Source organism: Falco punctatus (genome assembly GCF_963210335.1).
Source record: "Falco punctatus genome assembly, chromosome: 5".
Classification (NCBI taxonomy): Eukaryota; Metazoa; Chordata; class Aves; order Falconiformes; family Falconidae; genus Falco; species Falco punctatus.
The window spans coordinates 30,004,767-30,018,378 of NC_137584.1; the positions used below are offsets into that span (position 1 = coordinate 30,004,767).

A 13,612-nucleotide genomic window follows, 5' to 3' on the forward strand; every position below is an offset into this window, starting at 1 on the left:
AAATTCAGTCTTGCTAGACTTACTAAACTTCTTTACCAAAACAGCTGTAAAATGACCTTCCCATATGTGTTATTCCCAGAACATTTTGAACTATATATTTTAATTTTTTTCCTGGCTAAGCTCTTACAGGTCTATCTTCCCACCATGTTTGGAAAAACAAACTCTGTGGAAGAGCAATGTACATCCATTGCATTCTTTCAGCTCTAACCCATTCAGCACATGAAATGAGTTTAATTCCATTCTGGAATTGTTACCTGAGCTGGAATATGATGCAAAAGGATTATGGATAAATACAGGCATCCTGGGCCAGAGTCTCAGTTGCTGTGGGTCAGCCTTCCTCCACTGAATCATGCTGATTTATGCCAGATGAGGGTCTGCCCCAACTAAGTAGTACAATGGCACTCTGGAAACAAAGCCTTGTGTGGAAGTTTCCTTAATTTAAGTTTATAAATCCTGAAAGAGTACCATAAATATTCCTGGTTCCTAGTGGATTTGTGGCGTGGAGTAGCCACAAAAACAAACTAGACAAGAGGAAAACTCACGCATTTAAGTATATGCACAACTCATACTGACTTGAGTAATCTTATCATTATGTAAACGAATTAGGCATTACTGAAGGGCTCTTTTTTGTGTCTAACTGCACAGTTGCTATATTTTCTCATGTGTAGGCAAACTGTAAAAACCTGCTGGGCAGGTCACAGCCATTATGGTTGTGCGGAGCTATTATTACTGCAGCTTTCAAACTCTATCTTATCTAAACCTCCTGATAATAATAGTAATGAATAGTAATAACTCATATATAGTTATGAGTAGTGCTTTTATGTAGATTTATAATAAGTAGAGGGATGTTTAGCATGGAACTATAAAGATCACAATATTTGGAGTTGGAAAGCAAGTCTGAATTTGAAACAGCTGCAAATACTGAAAGCTTGATATCAAACCTTAGCTTTATATGGAATCTTGAAAAATGTTATTTTTTTCCCCCTCTCCCAATCAGATTGCAGTTTGCTATGTGAGTTCTCGACCTCACTCTCTGAATATCAGTTCCTCTGGTTTGACATTCAGCGGTCTCCTGCTGTACCTCTGTGACTCCTTTGTTGTAGCTAGCTTTCTGAAGAAGTTTAATTTTCTTAAAGGTGAGCTGTAACAGTTTTATTACAGAGAATTATATGACCTGGTCTGTGGGAACCTGGGGAAAAATGTATTTTATATTTAAATATACATGCATATATATGTATATACATGCATATATATGTATATATTCATATTTGGCTTTATATGTCCCACCCATCTTGTATGCTTGGTCATGCTGGCTCTGTACTGTAGTGAACTGGTATATAACAGTGCTGTAACTTCTGCAGATTTCTAAGTGGGGAGGAATGTTTGATCTGTATCATTATGTTTAGTGTATATGCACAACTCCTTTATGTTTGAAAACCGAGTATTTAAGATTTATGTATGAAGCATTTCTCTATTGTGTTCTTGCAGGTTTTCTAATTTTCAGTAAAGAATGGGTGATGGACAAGTGTCCACCAAAATCTATTGATTATCTTTGGAAATAGAAGCTGGCTCATTTAAAATGTATTCCTAGTAACCAGTTTCTCCATGTAATTCTTACGATGGTGGATAGCAATGGAGAAAATCAACTTTCATTTGTATTTCGGCCAGTCACACTGCAAAATTCTTTCAGATTGTTCTGCTACTATCTTAGGCATTTAGTGCTCTGGGGATTGGTTTCACTCACAGCTATAACTCACTGGAGGAGGAACAGCTCGGCAAACGCCCTCTTGAAACAGGCAGAGTTGTTATGAACTGCTGTGTTCTTTGTTGCAGTTAATACAGTTTCATGCAGTATTTGTAGCAAAGTGCAAATTGGGGTATACAGTGCTTTCACCTGCACACGCCACTGAAGCCACGTGAGTGCCAGTGTCTATGCTCATTCTGGAGCAGTGTCAGTGTTTGAATCAGCCTGTGGTTTCTCCAAGAAGGCTGTCAGTAACTGCGAAAGAAAGCAGTGCTTTTGTATTGCATTTTTTGAGTGGCCAGAGGCTATCAGTTTCATTTTGCACAAAGCAGGCAGTTTTTAGAGCAGGTAGCACAAAGTGTATTTGATTCAGGATTTCTTCATCTCCCTTGGCAGTCTGCTTGATTTCCTAACCTGCTATATGAGCATTAAACACTGCGTGGCTGTTTGCCTTGTTTCTTATTGTTATATTCTCAGCTGTTTTTTTGTCTTGGGCATTTCCACTTACCTCACCACCTCTCATTCAAATTACTGAATGCTGGTGAGGTAATTATTTCCTCTTAATTGAGCACTTTTCTCAGAAGCCAGGAAATCATACATGCAAGTTAAAATGGTATCAGCATGCCAGTCAAGACAGTTGATATTGTTTACTAAAATATGACATTTCTCACTTTGGCATTCTGGATTTGCCCATGTCCATTGTCATACAGACCAGATTCTTTGCCAGAACTTTAGCTTACCAATCTGAAAAGTGGTAAAGTTTGTGATTAGTATTAAGGACATGTTTAGACCATTTCTGGTCAGCAAAGCACAAAGAGCTTAGTCAGCCCGCATGGTAATTGACTTGTGGCGTAAGTGTTTCGCTGAGTGAGGGTTTCACTCGACAAGGTAATGATCAGTGGGGCTAGAACAGCCATGGGTGTAGGGCTTTTTGTTGTTTTCTGCCAGGACCCATCACCACCTCCTTAGTCCTGTTTTACCCTTCCTTACCCTAAAGAGTACGGAAAGTATTGTTAGTCCGGTTTACTAGATGAATACTAGATGCCTCACCTTACACAAGAAGACCGTGACAAATAGGGAGCCAAACATAGCTGTCCTCAGTCCAGCATGAGTGTCTTAATTTTCTCTCGAGTCCATTTGCAACGCCTGTTGTGACAGTGGTGGATGGAGTTCTGCGTGCAAAGAGGTGGTGGGAGCTGGGTGATCCGAGAACAAAGGGGCTACTCACTTGGGTTTGTTCTTAACTCTGTGCTTAGGTGCCACCCTGTGTGTGATTTGTCAAGATCGCAATTCTCTGCGTCAGACTGTTGTCCGGCTAGAGCTGGAAGACGAATGGCAGTTTCGGCTGCGGGATGAATTCCAGACTGCCAATGCAAAAGAGGACAGACCGCTTTTCTTCCTGACTGGACGACATATTTAATTGGAAAGAGACACATTTCCTGAATGATACAAGAGACTAACAGCCACCATCTCACGAAATAACTTTTGAGAGGGTCTGCATTCTGAACAGAAACAGGACTGTTTTCCATTGTTTATGAGAATGATATCTAATCAGACAGTTTACTCTCATATTTCCAAACACTGAAGTGACTTTTCTAATTTACTTGTCTGGTGGAAGTCCTTCCCAATTCCTGGGAGAGACACAGGAAATTACTACTCCCCATGGCGGAGATAATTTTGGATCAGAAGGGAAGTCAATGAGTGCACTTCTTCTGTGACAAAAAAAGACCACATAGAAGTTCATAAGTAATAATTTTAGAAAACTTTCTGTACATTTCAGAAATTGGAAATATAAATTCAGGATCAGATGTTGTTTTGCAAGTCTTATTTATCTAACAGCTGGCATAAGGCAACAAGAATTGTTACAGTTTTGCAGTATACTGCTACTGATTGATCTAGGTAGGCTTTTTATATGAAGATTTGTAAAGTATATTTCTTTAATAGTGGGAATGCAGTCAGAGCCTTAATTTTTGGAACAGGTGCCACACTGGATAGTTTTACCATACAGGACTCTTGGGATAGAGAAACATAATTATATGTCTGGTTTTATTAGCATAAGGAAAAGGGTCAAGAAAGTAGACTTTAAAATGAGATCTGAACTTTTAAACCTGAAACAGAAATTACCTTGAGTAACTGAAGACATCAAATGGTGAGACTGACCTGCAAGTGACTTATTACATCTGGAACAGTGGTGTATTCTGGTTTCTGGTTAAATTGCTGCACTGGCTGCAGACTTCAAGCTGGGCACAGTGCACTCAAGACAGCAGATGAGATGGTTCTGAAAAACTCTCAATATGCTTTCTGGGGATATTTTCTTGCCAAGATGCATTAAGAGTGAGAGGGATTCAGGCTGCAATCTAAACCATGTTGTAGAATGCAGCAGGTGTCATAGTATTTTGTATAGTCTAATTGTGAAGTCAGTGATCACAGTCTTTGTCTAGGTTTTTGGAAGTGCTCTGAGTTGCAAACTTCCCGTTTGTCTTTATGGAAACAGCATTAACTTCACTCAGTCCAGGTACAGGAAGGATGAGAATAGACATTGTCAGAAGCCATCTAATATTTGGGCAGTCCTTTCTTGCTGGATACACCAATGGGAGGATCACTGGCTGATGAAATGCCATTAGGTGCCTGAGTCCATTACAGTACTGGCCTTGAAATGCAAACATCAGTAGGACTATGCCAAAGAGCTAATTTAGGTTCATTTACAGGGAAAAGGTAAGTCCTGTAAGTTTGAGAGACTTAGATCACTATTTACAAGGTAACTGCTAGAAATCAGTGTGTTTCTATATTTCATTGTCCTTGTTTCAGAGTAAGAATTCATTTTAAGTTTTGGGAAGGAAGGCAAGCATTATCCTATGTAAATAGTATTACCTGTTCATTTTTCACTGGTTTATTAGTCAAACTTTTCTAAAGTATGACATTCATGTCTAGTCCATCCTTCATAAATAAAAGTACTGCATGGACATCTGTCCTGGTGATGTACAGGACTGTCAAGTATGATTTTGTAGGGAGAAAAAAAAAAAAAAAAAAGGATTGGCTGAAAGGGGTTAATATAATTAAGGAATGCCCTGAACTGATCAAGAGAAACAGTACTGCTTAATGGCCTAAAGCATAATGCAGCCTCAAAGACATAAGAGGTTTTACGAGAACTCAGAACTAAAGACAGCGGGTTGAAATCTCCTTTCCTGTTACCAAATACTTCAAAAACTTATACCAATGTCTGTTAACTTTTTCTGTGTTTTAGATCTGAGATTTGCTTTGCAAGTCTTTAGAAATCCATTTTCTTCAAGAAACTGAAAAAAATGCCTGAAGTATATAACAATAAATAAATAAAAATATATCACATCCTTTCTTAACATTCTTTTTTTGCCACAAAATCTTCAGAACTTTGCCAAAATGCAGCTGCTAGTGGACTGAAACCATCACACTCCTGTGTTTTGTTTCACTGTTAACCTTTTGCTCCATGAGTTACCTACCTACTGTGTCCTGTCTATAGCACAGAAGTCTTGGGACTGGCCTCACCAGACATATGTCTGTCATGTGACCAAGTGGAATTGTTCTCCATCATGGAGTATGTACATAAGCAATTGTATATAGTGAAACTTGCTTGCATAGCCCATTGTCTGACAGAGCACAACCTGTTATCAGAACAGACAGGCACTTACTGTGTGACCACAGTGTAGTTCCTGGCCACCATACAACCAGCTATGTACTCAACATGGTAGAAAAATACGGCATTTTGTTCACAGGATGCCAAAAGTATAATGGTGGATGAGTCAGGAAAAGCCACTCTCCAGAGCTCCATCCAAGTTTCTTCATCCCTGACCTAGTTTACAAGGTAAGCTCTCTTATTAGAGTGTAAGCTTTCAGAAAGAGGGACAACATGGGGTTTGTGTCCAATTGGGACTCTGAGGTGGTACAGTAATACAGATAAATAATAATGATAAATAAAACCAAATCTATTTGGGTGGGACTGGCAGCCCGTGCTGAAACTTCTGTGCTGCAGTTGCTTACCATAGGGGCATGTGTAGGGCTGGGAACCCAGGTCCCAGCTCCACCCTTGTCCTGCCTTTTGTGGGAGGAAATTACTGGCTTTCAGTACCGGTGACCTTTGCAAGAAAACTTGGCCCATGCGCATTATGTACGCAAATATTTTAAGTATTTCCTGTCTGACTTTGGACACGGCAAGAAGATAGAGCTCTCCATCACACAGAATGATTTGATAATGTAGTAGCAAACAAAATAAAAGGCATTGCCTACATGATTTTACAGGCTTTTTACAGCCTCTGCGTCTTCTCTAGTGCCTTCCATGCTTGCTGATTTAGTCATCCACTACTATCACCTGCAGATAGGACTGTTAGCATGTTCTGTATTGTGTGTCAGAGTGAAGTATTTTATGATTCAGCTTCTGCGAAAGACAGTATCCAAGTATAGAGAAGGTTACTGGGAGGGTGACATTGTTTTCCTTCTTACCATCCTCTCTCCCCTACCCAAGCACTGCACAAGCACTTAAGCAATAATGTCTGTTATCATCTGGACGTCACAGATAATTTGAACACTAGAGGATGTAAGGGATTTCATCCTTCTCTAGCAAGTGCCTCCTGCTGTGGTGATAGGGAACGCACAGATCTTGGCTCCCACTCTGCATCTAAAAGCAGCTGCTAAATATTGCTCGAGAAGGGGCTGCTGTTCGAAGGCTGTATCTGTGACACTGTGGTGAAAGGTGTCACACACACAAAAAGAAAGAGGTACAAGTAATAAACAACCTGAAGGAAAGGTCGGGGTAGAGGTTTACAGGGTGGAAGATGGAGAGCAAGGGAAGTGGGGACTATGAACGGAGGCAGCAGCACGGAAGAAGCTGGGGGGCAAATAGGGCTCCTGGCTGCAGTAGGAAGTATTTGCTGGGGCACAAGGACTCTGGGCAGGGGCTGTGTGCAGTGTGGAATAAATAGGGTTTCCATGGCAGGGGGAATTCAGGTGCGTGGTGTGAGCACCCAGCTCAACAGGTACCATCCATCTGCCACAGGCTCTGGGCTGGGCTGGCTGCGGGGCTTGGTAGGGGATCACAGGACACCAGTCCTTCCTGGGGTCTTTTCCCAGCTGCTGCCAAGGCACCTGTAGCAGACATGCCCATGCCACAGCTGTTTCTCAGAGCGGTAGTGCATTGCGATTATCTTAAAGACCAGCCTCTGCTGGCACCCACCTGCCACGCGCTGCTTACCCGGCGAGCACAGCCCCGCACACCGGTGGGCACCTACATGCCGACTGCACGGCCTGCCACCGCATCGCGCGCTGCCTTCCCGCTCTGCCACCCGAGTCCTCTGCTCACACATCACCCCCCACCCCTCAGCAGCCAGCCTTAATATTTCACCAGCTGTCACCGAAATAGGGTGGCTATGCTGGTGTGAAATAAAATGCATATTCTTTCCTTTTTCCTACTTCCTTAAGGGTGCAGCTCTTCAATGAAAAGCAAAACTAGTCCCATACCTCGTCTGCCTGTTGACTTTCTTCTACCCCTTATGCCTTCTCCACCGTTCACCTGAAGAAATGCTCAGTGGCTCTGGTCATTTGCAAATCCTTTTATAACATTTCCAGTCCTGTTTTGACAGCCCCCAAAATAACCGTTGATGATTGTGGAGGACACAACTCTGGGAGTTTTGAGTCAATAGTCATATTGCTGGCACTGCCCATGGCTGCCGTTGTTTGGTGAGGGAGCGATGGGGTGTTGGGTATAACAGTGGGACTCCTGCTCAGGGAGAAAAAGGCATTTGGAATCAACTGCCATGATTTTAAGAAAGGCTTCATGAAGCTGCTGCATATGTAAATGTGGTTTTGGTTAAAATCCTTAAGAAAATTGAAATGTTTGATTTATATTGATGTAGTAATATAAACAGAGGGAAATTTCTTCACACTTGTCACATGACCGTGACCAATGTGTTGACTATGCACTTAAACTTTGAACATACCAAGGAGTATTACTCCAGCACTGTGTGCTGAGGTGCTATAGAAAATGTTGAGTGGCACTGTTAAAAGCAACTTAACAAGATGCTTAGAGACAACAGGATTGATAGGAAAGTGAGTTTTTACTCATTGCTACCTACAGGGACCAGATACATTTTGCAGAACAGTTATTGGCTCACAGGGTATTGCAGTAACCATTGGATTAATTCTGCCTCATATGACACCTATGCAGAACGCACTTTTGCAAGCACACAGAACCTTTTTGTTGGTGATGGTGTGTTTTCTTTCTATTTAAACTTGTAAATTATTTTTCTTGTAAATACTGTTGATTTATTAGCCATAAATCTCATAGATCTGTCCCAGACAAGACGGCACCGGTGCTGGGGCAGATTGGCAGCACTGTGTACCAGTCTGAAATTCCCCACGAGGCTGGTGTTTGGGCCGAACAAGCAGCGTCTTGAATCTTACCTCTGCAGGAGATGCAAAAGAGGAGAGTTACAACTCAGCAGCTGCATAAGGTAGATTTTATTCTTGCTTTCTTAATATAGCCCTATTTCAGATACCAAAGGGCTATAGACTGCCATGGGTGTTTATGAGACAAAAGCCTTTACAGAAAGAAAATAGAGAAGAGCAGTTCCATTCGCTTTGTCCACAGCAACTGCAGTAATGTGATAAGGCTGGAGAAAGTTAAGCTTTTTTTAGGTGACTGATGATGCTGTCCCAGTACAGTACAGTTGTGATTGTATTTAAAAATATCTTAAATTCATCTTTAAGTTGAACAATTATTCTACTAAAAGTAAGATGATATAATATTACCCGTTCAGCAAAATAAAGTTCACACAATGGTTACCATGAACTAATATTACTATATTTAAATATTCTGGAAATATTACAAATGTTTTTTTCCTTCTCATGATACAGCACTTACAAATGCTTTTTATAAAAAAAGTTGGCTCCTGTTTACCCTGTGTCATTGTGCAGTGGATTCATTAGGCAATGTTTAAAACTGACATCAAGATTTCTGTTTACACTGCATAATTATCCAATGAAACATGTTGCTACAGGATCGCAGAGGCTAGGAGCTGAGCAGCAGTCCCAAAGCTGCTTGTGAAGCTTATGTGAACCGTAAGTCTGAGAACATCTTCTGTGAATGTTGTGTCAGCCCTCATGTTCCACATGTGTCTGGTTGAAAACACCAGCTGGGGAAGTAGCAGCAAATCTGTGAACTCCTGAGAGTGGGTAAATGGGAAGGGAGTGGGGGAAAAGCTGCTGGGGTCATGGGGGAGCACTGGGAAGGAGGCAAAGAGCCAGTGGCCTGGATGTGTGGGCATGGCAGCAGAGGAGGTGGAAGGGGAGCAGGTGGTGGGAATGGCAACCTTGGGAAAAGGTTGGGAACCACTGTCCTGATTTATGAAAATTACGGAGAAAGTTCATTTTACATCTGGTTATTTTTCCATTCTGGATATCTTGATCAGAATTGTATGGTGATGGTCACCCTTGGACATAGGATACCAGACTATCAAACACATTGTTCTAAGAAGAGCAGTCGTTGGATTCATATCTGTTACACAGAAGAAATACTCGTATTTGTTAGTGCTTCCTGGTGAAAGCAGAAAGGTCCTGAAGTTGGATGGCACAGAATATGACAAAGTCTTCAGGAATACAGTGTGCTGGGAAAGACGCACACCCACTGCCTGAAGAATTTTATAAATAAACACTATGCAATACATTACAATGATATAAGCAGTATTCCTGATAGATTGTACTTACCCATCACAGCTTGAAAGCACATTTAACAGAAGAAATGGATGAGACAGTGGAAAATTACTCCAGAGAACAGTGGTTCCTATCTTTTAAGTTTAGTGAATAGACCTTTCAGCAGAAGCAGGAATGCCATTGAAATTCACTAGGTGTGGTATTTCCCTGTTTAGCTGAAATGAGAGGAATTGTATTGAATTTCCTTCCCAAAAATTGTTTCAGAAAGAAAATACGATCTGTCAGATAGCTAATAAATGGGTTTCTGTGCTTACAGTCTTAACGTTTGATGTACGACAGAAACGGGTAACTTGAGCATCTTGGTAACTTCAGTGCTGTGCTATTTTCCCTTGGAAGTGTTAGCCTACAGCTTGAGAGTGATTTGGCTATTGGGCCACTTCAGATTCTGAGTTTTTAATGTGAATGTGAAGAAGCCTAAGCAAGCATCAATTTCTTGAAAATTAGGTCTCTTCTAGATGTCTTCTAGGTCAATGTCCTGTGATGCTGTCACCCATCAGGTGGGAAGTCTGTTGGGAAGTGGGACCACTGGGCCAGAGTGGCAGAATTTCAGGGGCAGGAGCAGGTCAGAGCTGGCAGCACAAGCCTGAATCAAGTGCAGGAGGGATGCTGAGGGCAACCCAGCAGGCTCCTATAGGCCCAGTGAGTAAGTGGAGTGAGCCGAGTGTGTTGCTTGCACCTGATGCCTGTCCTGTGATGCAAACTGGCATTTCCTTTGGCATGTCAGACATTTGCAGCAGTTTGGCAGCTGTGTTAATTTTGGTTGATGCACAGGAATAACACTTCATTTCCAATACTTCCAAAGCTTAAAGGCAACTCCACGCAGCAGTGAGCCTCCCTCTGAGCTGGGATGTCACAGCTCTTAAGATCCAAGAATAAATTGTTTCAGGAAACTGTTTCAGACTTTAGAAAGCCCTGCATGTTGTAGTTTGAGATAAGGATGATGGAGGCGCGTACAGCTGATGCTGATGTTGCTGTCGAAAACAACACACCATAAAATCACAGCCTGTGCGACTGTGATACCCTAATCCTCAAGCTGACAATGCCTGGTGTGCTGCCAACTGCCAGAGAAGGCTATCACTTTTAACTCCTTTCTGTCTTTACGTGCTGCTCACTTAGTGACACTCACCGTGACGAGAGATCACATGCTGGCACAGGCTGTTTCTTTACTCAGTGCTATATTTCCAAAGTTTTCTTTTTTCCTATCAGTTAATGAATTTCCTACTTAGTGAATGTGCATATAGCTTAAGGTTAAATATCAAACATAGCTGGGCATATTTGTTCATCTGATAATCATTATCTAATGCTAGATAATGCTAGTACTCTCCTGAAGTGGTGTGCTATAAATAGCCCATTTTGTTATGTAAGGCAGTGGAAAGATTTAGAAGCCTTTGCCCAAAGTCAGAGAAGTATCAGAAGGGTTCAGGGTTTTTGATAGCGATTTTATTTCACCAGCTACTGCAGCCAGATGCCTTATAAGCAGAGGGATAATAAATAACAAAAATACAGCTAAGGGCTGTGAATTTGAAAGCATATGGTAGCTATGAATTAGTGATAAGTTCAAGCACAAAGCTTCCTCTGGGCCTGATCCTGGTGACAAAGCTGCTGTTCCTGTCAGCTGCCAGAAGTGATTTCAAGATGCTGGATGTGGCAGTCTGCTCTTTACAGAACCAGAAGTCTCATGGGTATCAGGGCAAGTTTGTCTGAAGTTACATACGGTGACATCTATAATAACTGGACTCTACACTCTGGTACCAAACCAAACAGAAACAGAAGACCAAAAGGGACAAATGGAAAAGAATATGGCCCTCCTTCAAGCCTGATTGCACAGAAGAACAGAAAAGCTGTGCTGCCTTCACGTGCATCCAGTTATGTTTGTGGAGTTGTGCAGCTGTGCAGAAAGGCAGAATTAGATTTTGACATTAAGAACTTGTCTTGAAAACAACGTTGAATCATTAAACACCATACAAAGTATGATTAATGATGGTAATAAAATGTTGGCAGTGAAAATCCCTTATATTCTGTTCACGGAATTTATAACTCAGCCAACTGTCTAACCATAAAATCTCATATGAAAGTAAGGATACCGACTGCTTGGAAGTGAATTTGTGTTTGTCAGGCTCTAAATTTTCACTGAACCTTATGACTTAATTAGGATACTTGAGGAGTCAGTTGCAAGGAAAGTGTGCCCTGGCTTACTGAGCTCAAGTTTCTTGTTCTGACTGTGCTTCCAAGAACCTCAGCAGGTAAAATTAGCAAGCAAACTTGATCGCTGGGAAATTATACTCTCTGGAGCTTTGTTGTCAACAGCTAAAACCTGAAGGAAGCATTTTTTTATATGGCTGAAACCAAGAGTGGTTTTAGTAGTGTATGCAAAGAATGGGGGAAAATTATCGGGTCAGGACATCATCATCTGAGGAGGACCAGCCAGAAACCCTCAGTGGCTCCCCTTGGTCATGGGTAAGAGCTTATGCCCTAAGGTTGCATAAATAACACTTAAAGCTCTAGAAAAAAGTAATAAGCAGTGCTCTGTGAACCTTGATAGAACTGAGTATCATCAGCCTTTTTAAGCTCCTGTTGAAGTTCGTGTTTTGTTAATGGTTAGATTGTCTGTTCTAGTTCTACCTGTGAACATTTAAAAATTTTTGCACGGGGAAAACCTTCTTTTGCTTCTGTTATGTATGTCAGATGCTACAAGAAAACCTAGCTGATTCTGTACTGTTTGCTTTGCTCTCACTGGCCATGCAAAGCAGCACTGTTGAAAGATAACTTTTAGGTATAATGGAGGGAAAATGATGTAAACAGGAGTCTAAATGTTTGCTCTGAAAGTCTGTATTAAGAAAAGAGCCAGTGAGAACCCTATTGCAAATACAGAAATGTCTAGCCATAATTTTTTTAGCAAGATAGAAGCTGTTTTAATGAAAGACGATCTGCACTGATGGTCCACTAACAGCAGCTGCATAGTCCTGTGTTTTAAGATCTGGGTCTGGGCTTGATGCTGCAAGAGAGGATGTGGGTTAGTATGATTTTCTGATGGAAAGATAGGGGATGCATTCACTCCAAAGGGGCTTTGAGTGGAATTAGGAGCAGCTCTACTGAATGGTCTGGGAATTCTTTAAGTTTCAAGAAAAGACCAGGGGGTACAACCAAGGATTTAAACTACTTTTACAAAAAGCATTACAGTGATTAAAACACAATTATATGTCTTGAAATCAGTATTTATGGTTTCATTTCATAACCTTAATTTTCCATAACTTTTTATAGACATATAAATCTATGATTTTTCTGGAAATGTCAATGTTTGAAATGGTTTCTAAGTGTTTGTGGTCAGGCATGAACGCATGTGTGAACATGCAACTGATATTTCCTGTAGGTACCCAAGGACTTATCAAGACAATTCACTTTTTGAAGGTAAAAGGCATAGAATAAATTGGCTTAGCTGATGATAGGAATGTGGATTTAAAATAGTCTCATTTTTGGAGGAACATGCACGGAGGATGAAACAGGTTACCAATTCTTCTCACTGTCAGGACACAGGTTTCCTGGTGAGCAAAAGTATTTATGTGTTGGTGAATGTCTATTTTTGATGGGTAGGAAGATAATTTATAGATATCAATTTCTTAATTAAATATAAGTGGAAGCTTTCTATTTCCACCGAAAATCCCCTACAGACTGAGCAGAATGGAGGCTGGGTGTGGGGAGACAGGTAATGAGTATTTAGCAGATGGTTGGAGCGCTAAGGAACATCTAAACTATATTCAATATAAACCAAACTCTTGGTATAAATAAAGAAGGCAGGAATATATATCTTTTTAACTTTAAACATCAGTGGATTTCTGGCTATCAGTTTTATTAAAAATTAAATACCCTACACAACATTTGACTATTGCATTTTTATGCTGTGTACTTCAGTTTAAATTTCCTTCTGGGAATTTCCTTCACATCTACTCTCTTAAATTGCTAAGGGAAATCATGAAACCCACTGCTCCATGGAACAATCTGTTCTGCAACAAATGCGTAAGTTTCATTACAAGTTAAATAGTGTTATTCCACATATAAAGCATATTGGATTTCTGATAGAAATAGTTGTGCTACAGATCAATTGAAACTGTTGCTGTTGGCTGTTAGCAGTTG

General features: G+C 40.9%; 2 protein-coding genes and 1 long non-coding RNA gene across 12 annotated transcripts in view; 2 read left to right on the forward strand and 1 right to left on the reverse strand.

Annotated features, from left to right (window-relative positions):
• The window catches only part of GREB1 (growth regulating estrogen receptor binding 1), a 117,408-nt gene extending 112,319 nt beyond the window's left edge, over nt 1-5,089 (forward strand). For all 9 annotated transcript variants that reach the window (XM_080390640.1, XM_080390633.1, XM_080390634.1 and 6 more), the window contains 2 exons: nt 998-1,136; nt 3,001-5,089. In XM_080390640.1, the coding sequence (XP_080246766.1) occupies nt 998-1,136; nt 3,001-3,164 (303 nt within the window). In that variant the 3' untranslated portion in view covers nt 3,165-5,089. The remainder of the gene's footprint in view (nt 1-997; nt 1,137-3,000) is intronic.
• The window catches only part of LOC308065096, a 32,042-nt gene extending 20,492 nt beyond the window's left edge, over nt 1-11,550 (reverse strand). The window contains exon 1 of the long non-coding RNA XR_013928658.1: nt 7,232-11,550. This is a non-coding gene — a long non-coding RNA (uncharacterized lncRNA). The remainder of the gene's footprint in view (nt 1-7,231) is intronic.
• A 166-nt stretch (nt 11,551-11,716) lies between these two features.
• Nucleotides 11,717-13,612, forward strand: part of LPIN1 (lipin 1) — an 83,590-nt gene continuing 81,694 nt past the window's right edge. For both annotated transcript variants that reach the window (XM_080390645.1, XM_080390646.1), the window contains exon 1: nt 11,717-11,938. In XM_080390645.1, the coding sequence (XP_080246771.1) occupies nt 11,849-11,938 (90 nt within the window). In that variant the 5' untranslated portion in view covers nt 11,717-11,848. The remainder of the gene's footprint in view (nt 11,939-13,612) is intronic.